The sequence below is a fragment of the Bos grunniens genome, chromosome 19 (genome assembly GCF_055505025.1).
Source record: "Bos grunniens cultivar Pamir isolate PY7600 chromosome 19, Bosgru_T2T1.0, whole genome shotgun sequence".
In the NCBI taxonomy this organism is placed as follows: Eukaryota; Metazoa; Chordata; class Mammalia; order Artiodactyla; family Bovidae; genus Bos; species Bos grunniens.
Genome location: NC_141183.1, coordinates 51,785,585 through 51,811,690, shown reverse-complemented (window position 1 = coordinate 51,811,690; position 26,106 = coordinate 51,785,585). Strand labels below are relative to the sequence as shown.

At 62.6% G+C, this 26,106-nt stretch overlaps 2 protein-coding genes and 1 pseudogene across 38 annotated transcripts in view; 1 reads left to right on the top strand and 2 right to left on the bottom strand.

Moving 5' to 3' along the window:
- Window positions 1-147: 147 nt before the first annotated feature.
- Window positions 148-15,343, bottom strand: TBX2 (T-box transcription factor 2). 2 transcript variants are annotated; one of them, XM_086360555.1, is made up of 9 exons: window positions 14,588-15,133; window positions 13,201-13,468; window positions 12,077-12,223; window positions 10,809-10,885; window positions 10,541-10,704; window positions 9,476-10,113; window positions 6,824-7,222; window positions 636-850; window positions 148-254 (listed from the first exon to the last, which is right to left on the bottom strand). In XM_086360555.1, exons 1-8 carry the CDS (start codon window positions 14,980-14,982, stop codon window positions 728-730), a joined length of 2,211 nt encoding a protein of 736 aa, XP_086216681.1. In that variant the 5' UTR covers window positions 14,983-15,133; the 3' UTR covers window positions 148-254; window positions 636-727. The 2 variants fall into 2 exon arrangements, with proteins under 2 accessions (XP_086216681.1, XP_086216680.1); XM_086360554.1 differs by lacking the exons at window positions 148-254; window positions 636-850 and having other exon boundaries at window positions 5,795-7,222; window positions 14,588-15,343.
- LOC147352646 (uncharacterized) lies at window positions 15,343-21,623 on the top strand (annotated as a pseudogene). Its single transcript, XR_015148304.1, has 2 exons — window positions 15,343-15,904; window positions 19,354-21,623. The product of XR_015148304.1 is annotated as an uncharacterized LOC147352646 (transcript).
- A 710-nt stretch (window positions 21,624-22,333) lies between these two features.
- BCAS3 (BCAS3 microtubule associated cell migration factor) overlaps window positions 22,334-26,106 on the bottom strand; it is a 591,361-nt gene continuing 587,588 nt past the window's right edge. For all 35 annotated transcript variants that reach the window (XM_086360515.1, XM_086360531.1, XM_086360537.1 and 32 more), the window contains one exon: window positions 22,334-23,136. In XM_086360515.1, coding sequence (XP_086216641.1) covers window positions 22,988-23,136 — 149 coding nt within the window. In that variant the 3' untranslated portion in view covers window positions 22,334-22,987. The remainder of the gene's footprint in view (window positions 23,137-26,106) is intronic.

Below are 26,106 nucleotides of genomic sequence, written 5' to 3'. Positions count from 1 at the left end.
CTCTGAGCCAGGCTGCTTCTCCCATGGACACGTGGCCTGGTGGGCCAAAGAGGGCACCTGGCCCCTTTGCCCTTTCCCAGCCGCGAGGCTGACTCTCACCCATCATCACTTCATCAGCTAACATTTCCAAGGAGCAGGCCCGTGGGATTGTGAAAGAACTCTTCTTTATTTACTGGATGGCTTGGGGGCACGTCACGTCACGTCCCTGAACCTCACTGTCATCGGCTGTGAAATGGGGATTCATCATGAACACCCTGCCAATGAAAAAAAAAAAATAGTAAAAAGAAAAGGGGGCTTCCCTGGTGCCTCAGATGGCAAAGAATCCGCCTGCAATGCAGGAGACCTGGGTTTGATTCCTGGATTGGGAAGATTCCCTGGAGAAGGGAATGGCAGCCCACTCCAGTATTCTTGTCTGGAGAATTCTATGGACAGAGGAATTCTGTCCTGGTGGGCTACAGTCCATGGGGTTACAAAGAGTCAGACAGGACTGAGTGACTAATACTTCACTTTCAGTGAAAGCCCATACACAAAGGTGCCTTGACTGCTCCCCACCCCCCACCCCAAGCCTTCCTCCAGCTAAGGAATTAGCCCAGTTGGATATCCCAGGTCTGAGAGGCACCCTTAAACATGAATACCTGAATGTCCTCCATGAGTATCCCCTTGTCTCTTTTGAAGAAGTCACAGTCAGTGAATAAACCGCGGTGCTGGCTGCCCAATCTACCCTCCATCAAGCTACGCCTCTGCCACAGCTTGTACCAAGGTGCAATCCGGCTTGGATGGGGGGAGGAACCACATCCCACAAGGATGCTGGAGGCAGCTGGAGCCAGCCGGTTCCGGAAGTGCTCAGGACCTGGAATGTGATTTCCTAATTGTGAATTCTTTCTGGCTACCAGCCCTGCCCCCACCCCCAGGAATCTCATCAACAACAGCCTCTGTGGATGACCCCACCCATGCTCCAGGCTTAGGTTCCTCAAACTTAAATGGAAGTGGAGTCCCAGCTTTTATCTATAAACCTCGACTGGGGGTTGGAGTCTTGGCAATGGCAGATCAAGATCACCTGGTCGCTCACAGACCAATTTGATTTTACTCCAAACCATTTATTTTCGGGAGGAGGATTCGGGGCCCAGAGGAGGAAGTCACATTGTCTAAGGTCATTAGACATTGGAGGACATTCAGGTATAGCAAGTCAGAGCTTGACCTTATACCTATCCTCCCAGCTTCAGCGGTAGATGGACATGGAGAGAACTACTAAACTCCCAGGGTTCGATCCTCTCCTGGGTTACACTGTGTTGAAGGGAAAAGAGCTGGAGGCCGAGTGCAGGAAAGACACTGGCTGGGGTCACACAACAAGCTGGCAAGGTGTGTCCTGGCTTTCTAGCTGTGGACCCTTAGTTAATAAGAAGGGAGGTCATCTCTGGGAGTGAGATGACCAGAGCTCCTCCGGGGACCTTAAGCATCATCTGGAATCAACCTTTCAACCCCGCCACTGGAATCAACTTGGACCTCACACTCCCTCCTCCCCATTCAAACCTGACCCAGAACCTCGGGGGCTTGTAAACCCAAGGGAGAGACTGTCAGGCTGACTCCTGGGCCCTCCTCAGTCCGCACGACTTCCCACTGAAACAAAGCAGACCTGAAGCCTCCCCAGGCGCCTGGCACCCGGGCCTACGCGGGCAGGGGGGAGAAGCTTTGCAAAGTTCTCCCGGGCGGGGGGTGGTGGTGGCGGTGTGTGCATCCTGCCCGCCGCCGCCCTCGACCTTGGAGACTGAGTGGAGGGAGGTGAGCTGGGGAAAGCGCCTCGGGGGACCTCCGGGCAGGAGGCACCCTGGGTCCGACCCGTCCCTTCACCCCACACCTTCGAGGGCCCCCCACCCGCCAAAGCAGTTCGTCCAGCCCGCGACGAGACCAAGCCCATAGCTCCGCTTTTGGGACGCCCGGAACGCGGTCGTCCGGCGGCCTCCGGCTCCGAGGGGGAACGCGAAGGCTCCAGCCCGCCGGGCACGCGGAGGGCGGCCGGGCCGGGCCGGGCGTGGGAGGTGTTTGCAGATGCGGCTTCGCAGGCCAGGGAATTGGCCCGGCAGGGCGGTCCCAGGAAAAGGGAAGAAGTCCCCCACCCCATCCAGAGCCTCGGGCAGTCCCATCCTTGTGTCTGCCTCCTCTGTCTGGAGTTTCCTTCGGGTGCGCGGAGCGCCTCGATCTCTCAGCGGCCTGCGTCCACCCCCTGGGCCTGCGGCCCAGTGTCGGAGCGGATCCTGCCGCGGCTCTGGGTCCAAAGTAGGCTCCAGCCCGGGGGCGGGCTGTCCGGCCGCCGCTCGGCCCCTGGCCTGGAGCGCCATCTGGTGGACATGTAGGGGGTTGCCACGGCCTGCGGACAGTCGGTTCTCCGCCCGGAGCTGCGGAAGAGGGGCGCAGGGCAGAGGGGCTGCTGTCGGCTCCGGGAACCAGGTGCTTCAAGGAAGGAGTGAGGGGTAGGGGGAGAGGGGCCGCGCTTCCAGAGAACACAAAAGGAGCTCTAGGTGCAAACCAAAGTCCCCGGAGCGTTCCGGACAGAGACTGGAACGTATTCAGCGAGCGTGACCAAGCTGCACTGCCAAGGGCACGCGCGGGGCAATGCCCAGAGAGGACCCGGAGTTCAGGCTCCGTCCCCTTGGCCCCTGACCCCCGGTCTCCTCTCTGCTGCCCAGGCCCTGGAGCGCAGAGCCCTCGGCCCCTCGCCGGACCGTGTACATGCCGGGCTGGTGCTAAGGACTTTGGCGTCGAGGCAAAGGAGAGGACAGAGTGGGATTGGATTGGGGGTACCTCCGAAAGCCGGAAAGGAAGGCAGGCTCAGAGTTTAAACCTCGGTTTCACCGAGACTGTCCCCTGAACCGTCCCTTTTACTGGGACTTGGGGAGGAGGGCGGGTAAAGGCCTCGAGCTGGGGCTTTCACCTGTGGGGTGTCCTGGGGGCGCGTCAAACTGAACGCCCCTCTGGCTCCAAGGGGTTGCCCCGCATGGGGTACCCTGGGGAGGCCGGTCCCACTTCTGCACCCATGGGGTGGGGTTGGGGGAGGGCCGGGCCACTGGTGCTCAAGATTTCCTCCGAAGATAGGAGAATGACTTGAGGGCTGGGGAGACTTGGATTGACAGAAGAGAAAACGAAGTCCCTTAAGCTTCCCAGGGTGGCTCAGACGGCAAAGAATCCGCCAGCGATGTGGCAGACTCTGGGTTGGATCCCTGGGTGGGGAAGATCCCCTGGAGGAGAGCATGGCAACCCACTCCAGTATTTTTGCTTGGAGAAGCCCCATGGACAGCGGAGCCTGGCGAGCTACAGTTCATGGGGTTCACGAAGAGTCGGACACGACTGAACGACCAAGCACAGCACAGGTCACGCAATCCTTGCTGCCTAGCCGCTAGGGGTCTCATGGCGAGCTCCCCTCCCCCACAGTCTCCAAGCTCCCCTGTGAATCACACTCCTAACCCCAACACCGACACGCACAACTCCCTCCCACACTCCCACGGTGCCAGCGATCAGCGCCCCGCGGCGACGCATCAGGTCAGCAGCGCCCATCACGCCCAGATTCGCTGGTCCGCTGGGGATCACGCCATCTAGGGCACCCCCCGCCCCGGTGCCAGGCCCTGAAGGGTTAAAGAGGCCTTGGGGGCACCGGAGCGGTGGGACGCGGGGCGCCTGGGCTAATTGGCGACCCCAGGAACAATGAAGGCGGGGAGGCGGGTGGCTTAATTGGGCCAGAGAGAGGCCTGGCCTTTGTCTGAGGCCCGACCGCGCGGGTTTCCGCAGCCGAACGCAGGAGACTCGCAGCTGGGACCCAGCGCAGGGCGGCGAGGGCGACCCCGGGAGGGGGTACAGTGAGGTGGGGGCCGGCGGTGACGGGGGAACGGCTCCCCAGGCTGCGCTCGGGGCCCCGGGGCGCTTTGGGGCCCTGGAGGATCACTTCATCCCACCGGGGAGCTGCAGCCGCCCTGCGGCGAGAAGGCGGCCGCCACCAAGCCGCTCTGCGCGACCGTGACCACGACCCTCCTCGGGAACCGGGTCTCCCCGCGGGCGCGGCCGCGGCGGCAGCTCGGTGCTGCCCCCTGGCGCCAGCAGCGCGCTCCGCACCTCTTCCCCACTCTCCCTGCTGCTGCTGCTGCTAAGTCGCTTTAGTCGTGTCCGACTCTGCGACCCCATAGACGGCAGCCCACCAAGCTCCTCTGTCCCTGGGATTCTCCAGGCAAGAATACTGGAGCGGGTTGCCATTTCGTTCTCCAATGCATGCCTGCATGCTAAGTCGCTTCAGCCGTGTCCGACTCTGTGCGACCCCATAGACGGCAGCCCACCAGCCCGTGGAAGTGTCCACGGGATTCTCTAGGCAAGAATACCAGAGTGGGTTGCCATTTCCTTCTCCCCATTCTCCCCAGACAGTGATAAATCAGAAGAAACACACGCGCCCCTCTTCAAATGTTAGAGACCTCCAATAGACACTGTTCACGCAGGGTTTTATTTGAGCCGAGAAAGGGGCCTTTCTGCCCCGCCCTGGTCCTGAACTGCCCTCCTGCACGCCCGAAGGTCAGAGGCAGGGAAACCCGAGCCCACCCTTTCCCAGAGCCGGGACAGTCTTCTTCGCCCTCGCACTGGTTCACAGGCCGACACCCTCCCCCGAATTCAGCGTGGCCTGGGGGCCGGCTCCCTCCCTGGAAGAGGAGGACACGATTCTCTTCTTTGCAAATGGATGAGCCCACGAAGGTGTCCAGGGAGCCTGGAGGCCAGTTCTCCTTCACCCTTCCTCCATCTCACCATCCCCGATGTCCCTGGTGAACTGGAAGCCAGCGCCTCTCGGCCTCGGAAGTGCCCAGGTTGAGCTGCCTGCTAAACCAGGGCATCATGGACACTCACACGCTTCAGAAAGAGGAAGCAGCTGGGAAGGGGTGATGCTGACGGATGGGCAGACCCCGCGGTGGTCTGAAGGAAACTTGCCGGTCTCCCGCCCCTTCCACTGCTAGGATTTGGGGCTGGAGACACCTGTCGGCTGGGTGCGGAGGGGTGGAGAGGCCGCCCTCCTGGGGCAGCAGCTGTCCTGGCAGACTCGGGCGACTGGGAGCGAGGCCTAACGGCGATTGACACAGTGCGACTCCCTGAGCGACCTCCAGCTGAACCCACTATTGTACAGGGAGAAAGTGGGGGAGGAAAAAAGAGCCTCGGGAGCCCCAGTCTTCATACACTGTCCCCCACCCCCGAGAGAGATATAGATGATTTTCACGGGAGGACCTTCAGTCTAGACTCTGCCACTCTGGTCAACAATCCTGATTGGAGAGAACGTGTCCTTTTGAGGTTCAGGAGACGGAGGGATGGAAAAGGATTCTAGGTTCGCGGTATTTGGGGGACCATGGCCAAACCCCTCCTCCGGACGGAGAGAGGGAGCACCCGTCTTATCAGCCCCACCCAGCCAGAACCTCCGAAAGGAGATGCAATTCCACGGTGGCGCGCGCCCCGGGCCGGGAGCCGGGAGACCAGGCGCGGAGCGGCGGACGGCGGAGAGCGGCCAGCAGAGGGAGCCCGGCCCCCGGCCCGGCGGCGGCGGCGCTGGACGCGCGCGGGGGGCTCACGGCGGCGCGGCGCCTCCCCGCCCGCCCGCAGCCCGCGCCGGCGCCGCCCGGCCTCGCGGCTCCGCTCGCCGCCCCGCCGCTCCCGGGGGAGCGCCGCCGCCGCCGCGAGCCCCGGGCGCTCGCCCCGCAGTCCCGGCCTCCGGTCCCGCCTGACGCGCTCGCGGCGCCCCCTGCCCCGCGCGGCCCACAGAGCGCACTGCGCCGTTCACTTCGCATTGCAGCGTTTTATTGTTTTCTCGAGTTTTTGTCGTTTTCGTCTCGCTCCGGAGCGAAAAGTGAAAACCTGAGGTGGAGCCCGCGGGCCGGGCGAGCAAAAAACGCCCGGGCGCAGGGGCCGAGGGGCTGACGGGGTGGGGGCTTCTCCGGGGGCCGGGGGCCCTCTCCTCAGCCAAGTACCTCCTCCCCACCCCCCAGCCCTGTACAATATAGATGCTCATGTAAAAGGAAAAAAATTATAGGCTATGAGTTAATCTCTAAATATTCTGTACACAGCAATGTACACCTTTGAATAAATTAATACCAATTTGCATATTCTGGGAACCTTAAAGCTTATTTACACAAATTACCATTTATTTCATAAATATCTTTTTTTTTTTTCCCGCCCCCTGGGGACTCAAGACAGAAATGCCACTCCCTCTGCTTACCCAGGGGTGGGAGGGGCGCCTGTCCGGGAGAAGTGGAAGGACTAAAGGAACAGGCCCCTCTCAGCTCAAGTCTACACTGACTTCATCTTCACTGACCTCAGCTCCCCTCACCCCAGATTCTCCAGCGGTCCGGGGCTCCAGGCTAGGGGGCTTTGGGGCTTCCTCCCCTGACCCCTGCACCTTCTGGCTCCCCAGACAGCCAGCCCCGGGCTGAGGCGGGGACGAGGCCTCCCCCACAGCGCTGGAGGAACCGGGACAGGCCCCGCCGATGACACCTTGACACCGGAGCAGACCTGGACCAAATCCAGCAGCCCCAAAGCGACTGTGTTCCGGATTCCTTGTGAGGCCCAGGGAAGTGTCCCAGGCCCCGGCTGGCCGATCAGGGTTTCATTCCGGCTGCAGCCCGCTTCTCTCCTTTATTTAAATAAATACCCATTCTGTGCTGTACACGTCCCAAGCAGCAGGGGAGGCAACCCAGGAGGCCTGCGCGGTGGCGGCGGTGGCGGCGGCGGCAGCGGAGCAGCAGGGCGGGCCCCCTCACTTGGGCGACTCCCTGCCGGGGGAGAGGGCTCGCTGGCTCTCCAGCCCACTCACCAGTCTCTGAATGCTCTGCAGTTCACTGGCCGCCTCTTTGGCCGCGCCGCCGGGCGACAGGGCCACGCGGGCCGGGGCCCCCACTTTGCGGAGGGCCAGCTCCGGCAGCGGGCTGGGCTCCCGGCTGTTGCCGCCGCCTGCAGCCTTGGAGCCCTCTGCCGCCAGCCCGGTGGTGAGGAGGCTAGTGCTCGGTGGGATGGAGACCGGGATCTGGTAGGGGCTGAAGCGCAGGCGGGGCCGGGCACTGCCCAGAAAGGGGCTCCGGGACAGGGAACCGGCGGCAGCCGCGGCCGCGGCCGCAGCGCTGGTGGCTGGCAGAGCCGAGGCCGCCGCTGCAGCGGCCGCCATGTAGGTGTAGGGATAGGGGAAGAGGCCTCCGAAAGTGGGCATGGGGATTCCCTGAAAGAAACAAAACAAGACAAGGGTTAGGCATCCCGCCTGGGGTGTTCCTGGGGGTGATCTGGGTGCTGGTGGCCAGGCGACAACTGGGAATCCTTGCCCTACTCTGTTCAGGAAGACAGTTGCTCACATAACCTTACTCCCCAAAGAGCGCAGGTAGTAATGAGCCATTATGCCTATGCCCACTTAAGGCTATGATTCCGAGCGGGCCCTACCAAGCTCTGTGCCAGCTATTACTCTAGGAGTAAGGGAAGGCCATTACAGGCGGCTGACCTAGCAAAGGGCCTTGGGGGAAGAAACAGGGCCAGCCGGGGGCCAGGTGGCCAGTAGGTAACTTGGCTGTGTTGGCAGGGAGGCGCTGCTCGCTTCCAACAGTGTCCTGCCCTGCCTTTTGATCCACAGGTGCCCCGAAGGGCTGGGGCCGCATAGGACGGGAGGAGCTTTGTATATTCTCCCTCCCTCTGCCCACCTGTTCAGGGGTCTCCTGCCCGGGCCAGGAGAAGGCTCCAGATGCCAGTCTGTTCATAAACTGGCCTGAATGCAAAGAACTCCCAGCGGCTCCCTAGTGGCAGCTGAAGAAGGAATGCAGGGTCTTTGCCTGTGGAAAGCCCAGTAGCCGGGAAACCCTGCACAAAAGACCGCCTGCGGCCCAACTTTTGGATTATCTGACCTTTGAGATCATGGTTCCTTCCACGGAGTACTTGGGTATATGGGGAGGAGGGCATGAGCTGACTGAGCTGGGCTTCCAGGGAGCTTCAGGCCTGGCTCAGGCAGGGAGAAGGGAAGTAGCTTAGTCAGAGATGACAAAATACCCTTCCTGAGAAGGTCAAGCCCTACTGAGCATTCAGACCTAGCATCTCAGAGGAAGGAGGGGGCTTCAGATCTCCAAGGTTTTGTCTCTTTCTGATGGCCATAGGAAGATCCCCTGGAGGAGGGCATGGCAACCCACTCCAGTATTCTTCCCTGGAGAATCCCCATGGACAGAGGAGCCTGACTGGCTACAGTCCATAGGGTCTCATAGAGACTGAAGCGACTTAGCACGCACAGTACGATGGCCATAGGTGAGCGGTTAACCACTAGCAGTATATCTAGTGATGCCTCCTGAGTGCTGAGTGCCTGTTCCCTGGCCTTGCACCTGTTAACCAGGCTGCGACTAGAAGCCCTGACTTCCCTGTGACCTCTGCGATGCCCATGCTCGTCACCAGAATTTGTCTGGGGAGGAGGCATTCACATACACACAGAGTCAACCTCCAGGCAAATTAAACCTCCAGGCTCTGAACTCCACTTTCTGGAGGCTTCCTTACCAGCTCAGAGCCCCAGATACTGATGCCAGTGCCTCCAACGTTCACTCCACACACCCCTGACTCGGAGCTGTATTTGAAACTCATTTCAGAATCCCTTCCCCCACTTTAAAAATATTTGCTTCTGAACCAAAGGAGCCTTCTCAGACCTAAACTCCTATTTTCCTTCCCTTAAGATAAGATCTTAAGGGTTCAATTTGCCAGAAACCTCAGAGGGAAGAAAATGAATGTAGAGATTCCAAATCTTTCTACAGGGAATATTCCATCCAAGCAACCAAAGAGGCCACTCTCCCCTTAGGATCTTCTAATTTTGCTGCTGCCCACAGTTTCATAAGCTCTCCCCTGGGAGCTCAGAATTTCGACCTGGGCCTGAAGGACTGAGATGTGTGGCTGGGAGAGTTGGGAGACTCAGTGTTGGGGAAGAAAAAGCCCCGTCCTTTGTCAGGTCGCTTCCTGAGGGTCTGAAAGGAGCCCGAGACATCTGGGAGGTGGGTCAATTTGGTGGTCGGTTATCCAGAACACACTGCAAATTCTCGTACTTTTTTTGTCCAGCCACTTTAGCCTTTCGGGGACTAACAGTAGTTCCCAAGAAAAATGTCCTGAGGCAGGCCAGGCAAGTGGACTTACAAAAGCTGGAGGCAGACCCAGTCTGACAGGGCAGAGTCTAATGGGTCCCAGTCTATTCTGGGGTTAGAGGGAAGGAAATAGGCCCAGAGAGGGTCAGGGACTTGCCCAAGGTCACACAGGAATCAGAAGCAATCTCCTGGCCAAATCCTGGACCTGGTCTTGGTCTCCCAGAAGCCAGGTGTGGTTCAGAGGGTCCACCGGATCTCCCCAGGAGGGAGTCCTTGCCGGCGGACGCCCGGAGCGCCTTCAGGCCCTATGCCTTCCACCTCTGCCCGCCTCGGATTCCCCTTCCTTCCTTATGCTGCTGCCAGCTCACAGGCCTTACCTGAGATGCCAGCATGTGCTGGGAGAGGTGGAATGGGAAGGGCCCGGCGGTGCTGGCCGCACTGCCCGCGGGACCCAGCCCGCCCGCGTCCAGCCCGGTGGCGGTCCCTGGCCCGCCGCCTCCACCACCGCCGCCTCCGCCGGCCACCGAGGCTAGTAGGTGGCCCATGCCCATGGCGGAGAAGGCTCCGGGCCCCATGGCGAACTGTCCCGGGTGCAAGAAGAGCGGCTGGCCGGCCCCCAGCGGCCCGAAGAACTGCTGCCCGTGCAGGTGGCTGGAGAAGGCCAGGCCGGGCAGGTGTCCGGCGCCCAGCGGGGACGCGCTGTCCGTCTGCACCACCAGCGGCGCCAGGCCGGGCTCCTTGCCTTCGCTCGCCTCCTTGCGCCCCTCGTCCTTCCGCCGGGCTTCGGCGCGCTCCTTCTCTAGGCTCCGCAGGCCAAACGGGCCGTCCCCGCCGCTCTCGGCCGGCTCCTTGCCCCTCTCGGGGCTGCGCCTCTCCCTGGCGCGATCGGGTTCGGTCAAGCGAGGGGGGCTGCTGCTGTCCAGGGCGGGGCTGCGGCCTAGCGCCGGCCCCGCGCGTTCCTCGCCCAGCCGCTCGGGCTCCGGGTCACTGTCCGCGGCGCACGACTTCTCCTCGGCTGCGGGGAGAGAGGATGCGCGGCGTTACCGGCCCGGGGACAGACAGGCGCGAAGTCCGAGACGGAGAGACGTGCACAAGTCTGCTCTCGGGGAGGCCACGTCGGAGGAACTCCTGGAAGCTCGGGGTAGTAGGGGTCACCCCATCCAAGATCCCTTATTTACGGGGAGGGCGGGGGAGGAGGAAAGTGAACCCGGCAGAGGAGGCCTTAATGCCGCAGAGTCACACAGAGCCAGGGCCCTAGGCTCAGAGCCCAGAAGGATCTGCGGGCCACCAGGGACCGCACTCAGAGGAGGCCTGGGGTAGAGGCCTGTCCCAGACTCGCCGCTGACGCTTCCCCCAGGCCTTCAGTTAGCCAGATGCTGAGCACCGAGCCAACCCGGCGCCCGGGGGACACCCTCCCCTTCTCCTCCCGGCCCCACCCGCACCTCTGGTCCGGTGCAGGCGCAGGGGACTGGGCGCCGTCCCCGGAGAGGGTGGCGGTTCCCGCGCAGGGGGAGGGTCGCAGGACGAGGCGTCCGACTCCGCGCCGTCGCGCTCCGGCTTGCAGTGCTCCTCGTACAGGCGCAACGACGGCAGCGTCAGCTGCTTCCTGGGGATGAGCCGCAGGAGCGGTGTGAGCGCAGCCCACCCCCTGGCCCCTCCACGCCCTGCTCCCCCAGGCACCCGCCAGCCGGCAGCCCCGCGCACCCTCACCTTTTCTCCCGCCGGCCGTTCCCGGTGTCCCGGAAGCCCTTGGCAAACGGGTTGTTGTCGATCTTAAGCTGCGTGATCTGCGGGGACCAACCAAGGGGGCGGCGCCAGGTCAGGCTGCGGGCTCGTCTAGCCTGGCCCGGGGCACCTGGAGGTCAGAGGCTGCTCGCCCCAGAAGAGAGCCCCCGGGGAGGGTACCCTGGGTACCCGCCCGCCTGGGCTGGGCCGCTCCAAGCCACAAGGCAAGGTGAGGTCGGCGGGCGGACCTCGAAGAAAGCGACCTCCAAAAACTATATTCGAGGTATAATCCCTCGACTTGCACACACAAGCCCAAAGCTGTGCACCCCGAGTGGAAATCCGTCCAAGCGAGCATGCAGGCCCACCTGGCCATTCGAGTTAAGGGAACCCGGCACCTGAGCACCCAGGTCAGCAGACACACCTGTCGACAATCACAGGCACGGGTCCGCGCACACGCAAGTACACACATGTAAAACAAGTGCCCAGGGAATCAAACGAATTCACACGCCTCCACACGGATTCAAGGCACTCCAAATGGTGCACGCATATACCGGCCCAGGACAGATCGGTTCACAACGACAGGAAAAAAAAAAAAAAGATGGAAAAAAATACGGCCGGCAGGACACTCAGACACTGTCCTTCAACCCAGAGTGGTGCACACGGACTTGGGCCTTAGCAGGGGGTTGCCTTGCCCCTCTACAGAGAGGGTGTAGAAAGATAGCAGCCAGGAAAAGCCCTTTCCCTTGAAGGAAACGTCTCCAAGCACATCCCAAGGGGTCCCAGGCCTGAACTGACCCAGAGAGGGATGGGGGGCGGGAGGGGTGGTGGCTGTCACCTGTCCCCCCCGACCACCTCTGGCTCGCCCAGGAGAGGGAAAACTAGGCCCTGGGTTCCCAGCAGCCGGAAAGCCTGGGCAGATTGCCTCGGGCGCCCTCTTTTCATTTAAATTCCCATCCAAGAGCCAAGAAATAAACGAATAAAACGTAACAATGTCAGCGCGGGCCCGGAATCTCTGCTAATTACTAAGTAAACATCCCCACCCCAAGGAGCGCCCAGCTGTTCGCGCGCCCCGGGGAGCGTGTGCGTACGTGTCGCGGGCCTACAAGAGCGAGCCCGGGGGGTTTCGCTGGGTGCTGCGCTTACAGAGACTGGGGGCCCGGGAGCCGATCGTGAGGGTGAGGGGGGGGGGGCGGGCGTGCAGGGGGCCGCGGGCGGGTGTGAGTGGAGGGTCGGAGGCCGCCCGACCCGCGCACCTTGTCGTTCTGGTAGGCGGTGACCGCGATGAAATCGGTCTCGGGGAACACGTAGGTGCGGAACGTGCTGTAGGGCAGCTTCAGGATGTCGTTGGCTCGCACGATGTGGAAGCGCGGTTGGTACTTGTGCATGGAGTTCAGAATGGTCTGCAGGGAGGGCGAGGGTCAGCCGACAGCCCCCAGCCTGTCTCCCAGAGCCTTTCTATTCTCTGGGGACCGGACCTTCTGCCATTTTTCTGTCTCTCTCACGTTCTGTCTTTCCCACCTCACCCCCAAACCTTCCCCTGCTTTCTCCTGTCTTCTCTGCTCCTTACCTCCCCATATTAATTTTTCTTCCCCCCCCCCCTCGATTTTCTTTATCACAGTTTCTCTTTTCATTAAAAAAAAAAATTACCCCAGCTGGAAACCAAAATAAAACAAAACTCGCTACCATTCCACTCTTAACTTCTCTTTCTCTTCATGGCTAAGCCCCTAGTAAACCCAGGGAGAGAAGACTGGGGCCTTTGCGGCCTCACCGACCTGCCCTACCTCGGGATGGGGTAGTCCCTTTAGCCCGGTGAACTGCCCCTTCCCATTCACTGGGGCCCTGGCTCAGGCAGAAGCAGTGAGAACCCCAAAATCCCCTCTCCCAGGTCAGGCATCTGCCTGAGGGAGGAGGGAAAGGTAAGGAGGGGAGTTGTTTGACCTTTTAAATCTCCTCCTTTGGGGATGGGGATGGAACTTGGGTCTTGGGGAAGGGTGAGAACCAACTGAGGTCCTGGGCCAGTCTTCCAAGCTCAGACCCCAAAGACCACTAGCTCCACAACCCGTCCCAGCTGCACCTGCCTCCTGCTTGACTCCAGAAGGGAGTTTGGAAGGCCTGAGATTTTGAGAGTTTGGAAAGTGAGATTGTGGGCAGCCTGGAGCTTAGTGGCTGTGAACCCCAACATTCCCCAGGCTTGCAGAGCAGAGACTCTGCACCCAGGCCCAGCCGGCAAAGGCCACAGGGCAGTGATCTGGGCAGGGGCACTCTGGGGGTTCTGCGAGCACTTCCCTCTGGGGAACCGGGGGTCTTCTCTCCTCCCCACCAACCCATGGTGCTACTTGCAGTCTTCGACCCCCATCAGCACTTGGCCTGCACTCACGAAGCCGTGCTTGTCTGAGATGTTGTTGGTCAGCTTCAGCTTGTGGAAGGCCACCGGCTTGGCCATCCACTGCTCCCCCGTGGCCGGGCTGTCTGGGTGGATGTACATCCGTTTGGGCATCTCGGGGTCGGCCTTGCCTGCCACCATCCAGCGCGAGTTATGGAATTTATACCGGCAGTCATCAGCGGCCACAATGTCCATCAGCAGGATGTATTTGGCCTTCTTGTCCAGGCCGCTGACTCGCACCTTGAAGGGAGGAAACATCCTCCTGGGAGACAGTGAAAGAGGGAGAGGTCAGGGAAGCCAGTGGATCTCGAGGACCCCTCTCCCCCAAACTTAAGCTTCGCCACACATGTTCCTCTGTTGCCCTTGCTCTGCCCTCTTAGGAAGGTCTGGGAGATTCCACCTGTGGTGGTTATTCCTAGGAGATCCCATTTCTGCCTGTCAAGACCCTCTCCTGTGATGAGGCTTGCCCTCAGCCCTATGCTCAGATCTAGTGACCCCTTTTTTCTCCCTCATCTGAAATGAAAGCCGAGCTCCAAGAAAGAAATCCAAGGCCCTTACAAATATACCCGCTTCTTATGAACCTCCCTGAAATTCGTTCGTGGGAATATATCCATTTAGGGCCGAAGCTCTCAGAAGTGCAGTCGGATGTTTGTTTGGGGGAAGGAACTGGGTTACAGCAGCGGAACAAGGACCCTGACCCTGAAGTTCGGGCGAAGAGGGTGAGTGAGCCGAGGCCTGGATTCTCCGCGTCCGAGCCAGAAGCTTGAGAGGTTGGCGATTGTAGCTTTTCTTCCGGCTTCAGGCCCTACGGAGCCGTGTGCCTCCGGAGCTCCTGGTTCCTCGGCCCGGACAAGGCTCACAGGCCGGGTCAGGTTGCGGCTGGGCCGGCTCGCGGCGGAGAAGGGCCGCGACCGGCGGGAACCGGAGGGCCGGGCTGGGCCTAGCGGGGGTGAGAGTCTCATTCCGGGCTCCTGGGTAGGAGGAGAGCGCGGGAGACGTCGCATCTTCGCGGAGCACCGAGCCAGACTCGCCTCCGAAGCAGGAGAGAGGGGTCTCGGGGCTGAGGAGTTGCGGCCGAGACCGCTGAGACCCTCCAGGGCCGAACCGCGGGGCCTCCTCGGCTTTGGAACTCTGAGCGCTGGGGGACTGTTCTGCAGGAGCACGTTTTCGTTTTCATTTGGGAGACTTCGATAATTCGGTTTTTTTTAAAAAGAAAAATTCGTTCGGTGCCAAATGAGAAAAGTCAACTCGATCGTCTGTGCGTGGCTCGGGGGCCGGAGCCGGGAGCTGGGAGCCGCGGGCGGTAGGCTCGGCGCTGGTCGGTGCTGTCGGGTTCCCCTCCCGCCCACCCGCGCGCCCTCCGGCCAGCCGGCCGCCCTACCTCCCGGACTTGGTGATGACCATCTCGGTGCCCAGCTTGTGAAACTGGTCCCACAGCTCCTTGGCCTCCAGCGTCACCTTGGGGTCGTCCTCCACCTCGTCCTCGGGCTCCAGGCTCTTAAGCGAGCGCAGATGAGCGGCGGGCGGATGCGGGCCGAGTGCCGAGACGTGCAGCCCCGCCTCGGCCGCCGCCGCCGCCGCCGCCGCCGCCGCCGCCGCCCCCGCCAAGCCCGGGTCGGGCAGCGACTTGGCCAGAGCGCCGGGCGGCAGCGCGAGAGCCGGGAAGAAGGAGGGCTGCGCCGCCGCCAGGAAGGCGGACATGGGGAAGTCGGCCGGCCGTGGCGCGTGGAACGGGTGGTAAGCCATGGCGCTGGCCGCCAGCGCCGGCTCTCTCATCGGGACATCCGGCCCAGGCGCCCGGGGGCCAGGGCCGGGGGCGCGCGGCTCGGACCCCCGGCCCGGGCGGCGGCGCGCACGGAGGAAGGGCGACCCGAGTGGCAAGCGCGGTGGCGGCTCCTCCCGATTCCCCGTCCGGCGCACGGCGAGGGACGCGGGGCGCTGGGCGCGGGGGCAGCGGGGGCTCTGCGCGGGGCTGGGCTGGGCTGGGCCGCTCTGGCGCCGGGGACCACGCGCGACTGGTTAGATCTTGTCGTGATCTCTGGAAAACTGTGACTATCTCACATGTCCTGCCCTGCTCGGATCCCCTGCGCTAACGAGCCAGGCCCCCCTTGATTGCTGATTTTACGCTTTTTGGACCAATTGTGGGTCTCCGGGGGCGGGGTTTTGACAGCTCAGGCCAAGCTCGGAGCGGGAGGGGGGCCCGGGGAGAAGGTGTCGGAAGCCTCAGCAGTAAGAAAACATGTCAACAGAATAAAATATTAACCAATGACGGGCCAGCGGGCCCCGAGACCCCTCCCACTGCCCTGGCCCCCACCCCACCGCCAGCGCCCACGGCTGCCTGCGCCCGGACTGGAAAGCGCGGCGGGCCGACCCGACCCGCCGAAAGGGCCTGAGGCGGGGGGCGCCCGGGCGCCAGGGCCCGCGGGGAAGGACCCCCAGCCGCAAGCCGCCCCAAGTGCAAAGCATTGACATGGCCCCGCGAGGAGAGGGGGCGCCCTCCTTCTCCCACGCCCGGCAGCCCCGCAGCCCCGGCCCGCGCCCCGGCTTGGCCTCCGATCCCGCTCCCGGCCGCGGCGCCGCCCGGGCCCCTCCACTCCGAAGGGAGGCAGCAGGTGCTGGAAGGAGAGGCCGGTGGGCGGGCGAGGCTGGAGGTGCCGGCTGCCGAGGTCCCGGAGCCGAACCCAGGTGGCGGGAGCCGGTGAGTGCGGCGGTGGCAGAGCCCTGGTGGGGCCGGCGGGGGCGGGAGGCGGACGCGGCCTTTCCTCGGGGAACGCGGGGACCCCCCTAGCCCGCGCCGACCCCCTCACAGGAAGCCCCTGGAAGAACCAGGAGTTCCGGGAAAGCCCTGGACTCAGCCCAGTATCCGTTTGCGTCCCCGAGCTAGTCGGAGCTCTCCCAGGAGAGCCGGTCCTCCGGACCGGGAAGGTGTGAGCGCACCTTCCGCGGGGCACCGGGCGGCAAGACGCCGGCGGATCCCGCCCACAGGTTCTTGACCCAACGAATTTTCGTCGCATCCGGTACCAGAGACACAAGCATGCCCCATCCTCTACACCGGCATCCTCTCTAGGCCACTTTCCTGGAATTGGTTCCCAGCTCTCGAAAGCTCACGTCTCCCAGGTTCCGTGGTGCCGACTAGCTAGTGTGGGGGTCTGAGTGTCTGTGCGCACCTGCAGTTGAACCTCCCTCCCCCCGCCCCGCAGCCAGACTTTGTTCTCCCGCAGGACCAGGGTTTTCTCCCGCCCTCAGTATGTGTGTGTGTGTGTGTCTCGCGCCCACGGTGGTAGTTCCCTCTGTGCTCAGCGGGAGTCGAACTTAAGGCGGGCGGCCACACACCTGCCTCGGATCAGTCTCAAGCCCTGACACTGCCTGATTCCTGGCGGTCGGAGGGCCAGACGGACCACGCACTGGACACGGGTGGCACGCCTGCCCGCACGCCCGATTCCAATGCAAGTTAGTTCGGCCGGCGCGGACTCTGCCCCGGCGTGGTGGGCGCGTACAGCCCACACCCACAGTTCCATGCGCTGCGCACACCAGTCGCAGGGAATCTTTATGCTGCACACGCAGACCTGGCGTGTAAAGTCTGATCACCCCGGGCAGTGCAGTTTGGGGACCGGCCGGAGTGGTTTGGCCTCCTCGACCTTTTTTCTACTTTCCTGAGCCGACCCCAGAGATATTGCTACATCCCTATACAGCGCGCCACAGGGCGCCGCCCCCAGAGGGTTTTCCTTCCCGACCTCACTCTCCACTGGGTCGCTCCTCTCTTAGTGCCTCCTCTCTGTCTAGAACGAATCTTTGACTCCGTGCCGCGCAGTCTATGCAGCCCGGGCCAGATACATTGCTGCTTTGCCCCGGCAAAGTCCTGCCGGCTCCATCTTAGGCGAGATGTTGCCGCTGGGGAGGGATGTGTGTGGATAGGATTGCGCAGCTGGTGGGGTGACCAGATAACAGCCAGCGTTCCGTAGCCAGAAATCCGGGCACTGGCCTGGGAATCCGCGCATGCATTTGCAAAGTCGTGTGTGTACGCGTACTTTCAAACTTAAGAATGGCGTGGAGAACACCTAAGTGTGTGCAATTTGAACATTTTCCTGGGGAAGGTCTGTACCTGGTAAAAGGGTCCAAGACCCAGAGAATTTGAAACACGCTGGCCCAGGTTGTTTGCCCAAGAAACCGCGCGGCGACGGTGCAGCGGCTGCCTTTGGGGGACCACGATCCCACCTGGCCACAGCCACTGGGCCACGGACTTGCCCTCTGGCGGCCGCGGGCTCTTTCTCTGCCCGGACCCCATCAGCTGCCCTGCCCCGCCATCCCGCAACCAGCACGAGGTCCCGCTACAGCCACTCTTAATAGTCTGAATTGCCGTCCCCATTCCCCCCACCGCGCCCAACACCTCCCGCCAAACTCTCCAGCGAGGAATATCCTTGGCTCAACGAAAACCCGCGAAGCGGAGGCCCAGGCAGCTCTGGAGCTGCGCTGTGCGGCGGTCAGCTCTCGCTCGGCCCCTCCCCCGCTGGGTCTCCCCTCCCCTTCCCCTTCCCGGGAACAGGCGCCTCCGGGGGGTCCCCAGGGCTGAGAGTGCGTGTCTCTTTAAGAGGCCCCGGGGGGCGCCTCGCGAGCTGCCCGGGGCTGGAGGGGGAGGGCGCGGGCGGGAGCGCTGGCGCCAGGCGGCCGAGGCTCCACAACAAAGCTCCGGCCCCTGTCACTTCGCATCGGTCGAGCCCCGCAGACGGGCGGGGGACGCGCGCTCGGCCGCGCCCCCCCCCTCCCCGGCCGTCCAGGGCCCGGGCGTCGGGCGGGCGCGGGCCTCTGGCCTCTGGCCTCCGGCCTCCGGAGCGTTGCACGCGCTCCGGACGCTCTGCGCCTCCCGCAACCCGGAAACCCGGCGGGGGCGGCCTGGGCCGGGTGTGGCCGCGGCCCTGAGCCTGGGCGGGCTGCCGTCGGTCCCTGGCCCCTAACCTTCCGTGGGGTCAGGGGCCGCGGCGGGGGTCTTCCCGGGGTTGGTCCCGCCGGCGTCTCGGGCTGTGTCCCTGGGCGGGGATCCGCCTGGAGTGATGGCCTGGGGGGCACGGGCCTGTGGCAGAGGGGACACACGTCCCCGCGGGTAGCGGGGCGCTGGCCTGAGGCGGGTACCAAGTGCGCGGTGGTTTAGGAGTGTGCCTGGGCTGAGCGCGGGTGACGCGCGGGGCCCTGCGCCTGTGACCAGCAGCGGAGGTGCCGCGGGGCGCGTGCATCCTCGCCTTGGCTTGTTGTGTGCGCAGGAAGGAGGGAAGAGGAGGGCAGCATTGCCTCCCATCCCCGTCTCCCCGACCGGACCCGCGCCTTCCGGAGCCTTGGCGCCAGCCAGCCCCGTTCAGTGGCCGGGCCCGGCTCCCCCGCAGTCCCTGGTCTGCCCAGGCTGGGGGCCGCGGCCTCAATGACCCCGGCCCGCAGCGGCCCGGCCTGTCCCGTCCACTTAGACAAATTGCGGCTGACAGGCGCGCAGTCTCTCTGGAGTCGCCGCCCGCCCGTCGCCTCCCTCCCGACCCAATTACCCCGCGCAGGGTCGGGCCAAGTGGCTGGGACCGGGCGGAGGGCGCGGGAGGCGCGACCTCTTCTCCGCCGGTCTTGCGCGAGGCCTGGCGGCTGGGCCCCTTCTTCCGGTCAGGTTCTGGGGATGCCCGGTAGCAGCACGGCCCCTGGGGTCCTTTCCCCGGGCTTCCAGGCTGGCGGGAGGCCCGGGCTGGCAGCCCCGGCCCTCGAGGGTGGTCGCTCCGCACTTTCGAGGGCAAGCAAGGTCGCAGGGCCCCAACACCCAGGACACGTCCCTGCCGGACTTTGGGCGACTTCCCCAGAGTTTGGGGGACTCCATCATCCCGGGAGCTCCCGGAACTATTCTGTGCTCTGGGGTCGAGGTCCCGGGGTCGCAGCGGTCCGCTTGGGACGCAGGGGTTGGTAAACGTGAGGTGGACCTGCACAGGTGTGAGTTCTCAGGTGTGGGTGCCCGGGATCGTGGCAGAGTGAACAGGCCACGCTGCTCTGTGGCTTGAGGGGGCAAAGCACAGGAAGGACCCCCGTGCCCCGCCCCCCCGTCCCCCACGACCAGCCCACCTGCGAGAGAGGGGCGGGGCTGGCCTGAGCGCTCTCACCAGGTTTTCCATTCGCTTTCTGCAGAGACGCTTTGCCGGATTCCCTGGAGCAGCTTCGAGGGCAGTTCGTGACAATCGGGTTCCAGCGTCGCCTCACCCGCCCTTCCCTCTCCCTTCCAAAGAGCTACCTGGCCTGTCCCATTAGCCTCTAGGCCTCCAACCAACCTTTTGCTTTTTTGACCTGCAGCTTCCTCTTGGATCTTGGACCATGTTGCTTGTCTCTGCTGGGTATGTTCCTGTCCCCCCATTTTGCAGATGAGCCCAGAGGGGCAGTCATTTACCGGGGGCCACACAGCTACTGGTGGCAGAGCTGAGATGGGACCCATGGACCTTAAAAGAGAGCAAGGCCACTTCCTTAGCAAGTTAGTGATGTCGTTGCTGGCCCACTACCTACACCTGCACGGGCAGCCAAGCAATACTGAGACTCCTGGGCCCCAACCCTCAGGCTGGGCTCTGGGTTCTTCGAATCCAAGATAGTCCAAGATGCTCTTCCCTTTTACCCCTAGAGTTTCCAGCTCTAGGTCTGCAGGAGGGGGCTGCTTTCTCAGTGACACAGGGACTTCGGAGCAGCTTCAAAGCCAGCCAGGGGCCAGGGCTGGATGCTCTTAGGGGTAGGGAATGGGGGAGACAGGGCCAGAGTCTTGGACTGTGTGGGGGCCCAGGACAGGGAGGTCGATGCAGAACAGAGCCCCCTAAGGGAACTGGCCAGGACACGTGAGGCAGCAGGGAGCAGACAGGGGTCAGCAGATTAGCTGTGTGACTTCTTAACCTGGGACAAGGGCTCAGGCTTCTCATCTGCCAAAATGAGGACCGAACAGCTCTCTGGGGGTGCCTTCAGTTTAGAGATTCTCTGATCTATGAAAATCAGAAAAACAGCAGCGAGCAACCATTTCCAGTCTCGGCTGGCAGCTGCCTGCTCTGGCCCCGGCTTGCTTGCAGAGGAGCTGACGCTAGTGTTGGACACAGGTTGGTGCCCCTGAATTTACCGTGGGGCCACTGGGCCATGGCTCTCGTCAGTCCCAGACAGTGCCCTGCCTCCTTGAGCTGCCACCCCAGTTCCCATCAGCCTCCGTGCAAACCATGAAGGTATTTTTTTCCCATCAAATTGGGAGAAAGTCCATAGTAATTTGCCTGTTGAGCGGGTATCACTGTAAGAACCAGGGAGCTCACATGGCTTCCTCAAGGTCACCTGGTCAGGCCATAATTAGATGCATGTTCTCCTAGGTGATGCCATCCTGTGGGGGGTGGGGGGGAGCTGCTGGAGGTGAGGCAGAGATTGCCCTGGGAGTTATCTCTAGAGGACAGGAGGCTGGCTGCTCCAGGGCCAGTGGGCAGTAAGGCCCCCCACCCTGGGGCCCAGTCTCACTTCCAGCTGATTACAGGCTGTGGCAGGGTCTATAACCTCTCCAATTAGCTGGAGGCCAGACCCAAGGCCTCTCTGATAACCCTAGCTCCAGTGGCAGCCGCCATGGGGCCAGCTTATCTGGCCTCTCTTATCCTGCCCCTTCCCCCACATACTCCAAGAGTTGCCCTGGCTGCGAGCAGATGAATAACCAGATTGTCCTGCAAGCTCAGCCGGCAAGTCCAGCCCTACACCCACCACTTTCCCTGACCGAGGGAGGCCACAGCTGTTTTTTGCACCCCCTGGAGGGAACAGGCTGAGCCAGGGAGGACTCCTGACTCTAGGCTGCCAGTCAGTCCCTGAGTGGTTGGGGAGCACTCCTGGCTCTCCATCTTTGCCCCCGCGTCTGTGTGCCTGAGGGTGGGTGAGAGAGCTGGATCCTGCCTGGAGCTCTGGACGCATCCCCAAGGAGCCAGCCAGTAGGCACAGGCAGGCTGGGGGCACCCCTCTCTCTCCCGGCCCCCTTTTGACTGAAACACGGCTCTGGAGGGGTGGGGCTGTGCCTGGCATATCAGTGTGTCCAACTGAACCAGAAAGGGGAAAGCTGCTGGTCGCCATCAGCCCCTGCCGGGTGGGCCTCCTTCTGTCCGGGCATGTGATCCTCGGCCCGTGGGTCCCTGGGCAGGAGGGACTGGCTTCAGCCACCCTCTGCAGGGCTGGCCACTCAGCCTTCGGAGCAGAGTGTGGTTCGGGTCCTGTCTTTCCCCAGCATGCCCAGCTGGCTGGGCACTGAAGATTAAATCTGTCCTCAGGTGCCAAGGCTGGATGGGGTGCGTGTGAGCAGGGTGGGGGCCCCGGGGCTGCCCTGCTCTGGCTGGACGGCTGGAAGGCAAGGCCTGCCTGTTTGTGAACATCTCTTCTGTGGCTGTTGCATTAAACTTCACCCCAAAGTACGCCTGGCTCAGTGGTTTCCTTCAGTCCCCCCAGGCCTCTCCAGGGTCTCCGGGGAGGCAGGATGGGGACTCGCACCCATTTCCTTCCCCCTCAGCACGCCCTCTTTGCTCCACCCCTGCCCGTCACCTTAGGTCCAGAACTGGGAGTGGGGAGGGGACCGCATCCAGAACCTGTCATCCAAGGTTCTGACCATCCTTCACCTTCTGAGTTTGCAAAGAGAGGTACAGGACTTCCCTGATGGTCCAGAAGACTCCCAGCTTCCAGTGCCAGGGGTGTGGGTTTGATCCCTGGTTGGGGAACTCAGATCTCACAAGCCTCGGGGCGCAGCCAAAGAAAAATTTAAAAATTAAGAAAAAAAGAGATATATGCTTTAGAAAAGAGAGAGGTAATGACAGGTAATGTCCCAAAGAGAAGGCCATAGTCTTCATCAGGCTCTCCTTACCATGGCAACCCAGCAGCACATTCCAAGGACCTGACCGCCACAGCCAGGGAGGCCCGGGGTGCCCTCCAAAACCCAATGGCTCCGGTGACAGGCAAGAAGGTCAGAGGATGGGTTTGTCAGACGCCACCCAAGTTCTGGATTAAACATCCTCCTCCACCTTCCTCCCCGCTCCCCGACTCCCCCACTCCCGCACTCGTCCAGGTGGGGGTGTTGGGCGCAGGGCCGCATGGTCAGGCTCCCAGGACCCTGACCCCAGCCACTCAGGGATGGACACCAATTGCAGCGTGATTTATTGAACAAGACGTGCACTTTTTGACAGGGCCTCAGAAACCACGGTTTCCTTCACTGAACAGTACAGGATCAGGGTACAAGGGCGTACAGACAAGAAAGACAAATCCTTTCCATGAGTTGAAGGGGAGAGAAAAGAGGAAGCGGGGCTTCTCCTTCCTTCCTCCTCCCCTAATACTCCGGGCCTCAGTTCAGCACCAGCGGGACGCTGGGCAGTGTGTGCCGAAGCCAGGCCTGGGTCGGGGCTGGCCGCTCGGGGCCAAGATGCCGCCGAGCCAACCCCCCTTCCCACCCTAGCCACCCCCTCCCCCCACCACCCCGCAGGAGCTAGGTTAGAAAATACAAAAGCGGTCCGATGCGGGATGTCATGTGCAAACGGAGGCGGGACGGGGAGCTTCTGCAGAGTCTCGGCCACAGCCCGCCCCACGATGGGGGCAGAGGTCAGCGCGCGCAGAGGTGCTTTAGAGAAGGGTCTCTTCTCGATCCAGGGAGGCTGGGCGGCTGTCATGAAGCTTGGGGAAGGTGGTGGGTTCAAAGAGGACCGGAGTCTGAAGGGTAGGAGCGGATGGGGGGCGTCTCCCTCTCCCCCCGGCAGGAGAGTGGGCCGGCCAGCCTGAAGCAGGCTGCTGGGACCTATGGGAAGCTGGTGGGGAAGAGGCTGAGGGGCTGACTCTCGTTGGTGGGCAGCGGAGACCGGTAGCCGTCGAAGTTCCTCGGGATGCTGCCGCTGGTGGAGCCCGAGCTGTTACTCAGAGTCTCGATGCTTCCCTCTCGCTGGAGTTCTGCAAGACAGGACAGAGGGCCAGGCCCGGTCAGGGGGCGTTCTCAGCGGGTAGGCGGGGGGTGTGCATTCTGGGCCGGCTGCCTGCCGCGAGGCCAGTCTGGGTCCACTGATATCCTTCTGCGGTGCGGGGGGTGGGGGGCAGCCTGGGTCCCAGGGAGAAGCCCCCTTGGCCGGCAGGCTCCCGTCACTTCCTCACCGTGTGAACCCCTTTAGCCAGGAGCATGGCCACCCTGATGATGCATTTGGACCACACTGCCATTCGCGGGGCATGTGCCCAGGCCTGGTGCAGACTCTTGCTCAGCCAGCTTGCTTCCCAACATCGTGAGAGGCTCCTGTTCTGGCAGGAGGGGAGAAGCCAGGAGGCAGGAAGGACCAAGGCGTCCCCATCTGGTCCGTCCGCCCCTCGCCTCCCCTACCAGGGACCCGGGCTCAGCCACTCACTCGCTCACAGGTCCTCACCTACACCATCTACCTGCCTGCCAGGCCCCTCCTGTGCCCTCCCCCTGCAGGGGGGAGTGCCTGCTTTGAGAGGGACCTACTTGCCTGGAGTGCCTCCCTTCTCCTTCCTCTGGGCTCCCACGTGTCCTGGGGACCCCTCTGGAAGGGACGTGTTTAGGGTCCACCCGGGAGTCAGGTCAGGAGGCTCCCAGCCCCTCCCCTGGCGTCTGCAAGCCAGGCTACCATCTTGGAGATGGCACCTGGCTCCATCTCCTTCCACTATGGGCACCTTCCTCAACTGCCCTGCCATCTCTTGACCCAAGACAGGTACTGGGGTGGGTGGGCTGGGAACAGACTTCCTGGCATGCTGAGTGCAAGGCAGAAAGAATTACTTCTTGGCTTTCTGAGAGTGGTCAGTTCCTATCCCCTCTCCCTCACAGTGGGCTCTGAGATGTGGGCACACATATCCCTTGGCAAACTCTGGGCCTCAAGCCAAGATGAGGCACCTACAGTCCCTCCTTCTCCAAGGTACACCTGCCTGTGACAGAGTGGGAGGGGGTCTCGCCTGTCCACCCCGGAAGCCCAGGCTCTCAAAGCGGTTATTTGAGACAACAAAGTGCGCTCAAACGTGACACGTGTCTGGTCTCCTGTGCCTGCAGCCTGTGCCTAGGCCCCCTGCCACCTTCCATGCACAGCACAGCTGGCTTTGGTTAGGGGATGGGTCACGGCCTTCACTCCTGGGCTAGCCACCACCGGCCAGCCAGGAAGTAACCACTGACCCCCACTCCCCGTGGGTGACCCCTGAAGCATGCTGGAGGCCCAGCAGCAGCAGCAGCCACAGAGTGGGTTGGGGGCATCTGTGCTGGCCTCCTTCAGACGCCTCCCGGTTCCAGTGTGAGGTGTGAGGCACCAGCCGTGTCCGGGGCCCAGGCTGGAAGAGTGTGCCTGCAAACCAGAACCTCTCAGCAGGTGGGGGGCTGTGGACACGGGCTGCAGGCCTGGCGACGGGCCCTGACTGCCAAGATGCACTGGCTGCCCTGTTGGGCCTGACCCTGAGATTAAGTCGAGTCATCCAGATGCCGCCGGAAAACCCAGACCCTCGCGCGGGCTCTCTCCTTCTCCACTCAGCCTCTAGCCTCCCCCTCATTTGGGGCCCATTGTGCCAGAAGGGACAGGACAGGAAAGCAGGGAGCAGACCCCCAGGTTTCTACACGGAAGCTTCGCACTCCAGGAAAGCTCTCCCCATCCCCTTGGTTTCTCACGAGTGCAGCCCGGAGGCCCCGGCCCCGGTGCTGGCCGTCCTGGCACTAGGGGGCGCCGACAGCAGGCTGGGAGGGAGAGAGGAGGCGAGGTCCCAGCAGGGTGGCAGGGGCTGCCGGACTCCAGGCCCCAAAGAGAACCCGGGACGAAGGGGCAGAAGAGGCAGCAGCCCCGGGGCAGGCCCAGCGTTTCTGATGCAAAGTGCAGGTGCGTCCCCACCGCCCCGGAAGCCGAGGCGCGGGGAGCCTGGGACCAAGCGGGGGACCCCCACTGCCCTGCAGCCACCCCCCAGCAGCGCAGGGACCCCAGCCCGAGAGTCCGCACGGCCGCCCCGCACCCCATCCTGTGAGTGGGGGGACAGGTGCCACAGATATTTCAAGATGATTTTGGGGCTCCCAGGGCCAGGGACAGCCTGTGCTGTCTTGCTCGTGTTTTCTCTTCACTAGCGAGGACTTGGGTGAGACAGAGGTGGCCCCTGCCTGCCGGGTGACCAGGCTCTGCTGGACTCAGGTCCCGGGCGTCTCCCCCGGCCTCATCCCTCCTGTCCTTGCCTGTGGCTGCTGCCCACTGGATAACTCCCAAAGCTCCCTACTGGTCTCCAGACCCCCCGAGCCCCCCTCTCCAAGCCACCGCATCCCAAAGCCAGAGAGTTCTGCCTGCAGCACAAACCTCATCTTGCTTTTCCTCTGCTTAAAACCTTCACCGTCTCCTAAGGGCTCTGAGGATGAGGTCTCTCAACTCCTCACCTCTATCAAACTGCCTTCCGGGACCTGCTCCTCTCCAAGACCCCACCTCACTAAAGTGGATTTGAGGAATCCAGATAACGAGCTTGGGCAGTCTGGGGGCCTTGCGAGGCTGCTCCAGGCCTCTGGGTGTGTGCTCATCCGGGGAAAAGCCCTTCCCAGGCTCCTGTGGCCCCCAGGACACCTACTTATCTTTGAAGCTTAGTACTCCCGCAAGCCTGTGCTGTCGCCCTGGTAGCATGGCCAGGCCCCACCGCGCTCTGTACTGACTCCTGCCTGGGGCCCCCTAGCACGCTGGGCATCGTCTGCTCACATGTGCGTCACCGTCCATGTGGAGGGAGTCCCTTGGAGGCCGGCTCTGTGTTTGATTCCCTAGTGCCAAACCACAGAGCCTACAAAATAGTTGGTGTTCAAAAAGCAGTTCTTGAATGAATGAATGAATGGATGAATGAATGAGTGAGTGCGGAGGGAAGGGGATGGGTCACTGCTTCTGCAGCTTGGCTACCAGCGTAAGAACCCGGGGCCCA

Bases quoted from the DNA above. Each gene is read 5' to 3' on its own strand.
- TBX2 (XM_086360555.1), bottom strand. From the start codon at position 14,982: ATGAGAGAGCCGGCGCTGGCGGCCAGCGCCATGGCTTACCACCCGTTC. The intron at 13,469-14,587 runs GTAGGGCGGCCG...ACTGTCTCCCAG, and splicing joins GTCATCACCAAGTCCGGGAG to GAGGATGTTTCCTCCCTTCA. The intron at 12,224-13,200 runs GTGAGTGCAGGC...CCCTCCCTGCAG, and splicing joins TCTCAGACAAGCACGGCTTC to ACCATTCTGAACTCCATGCA.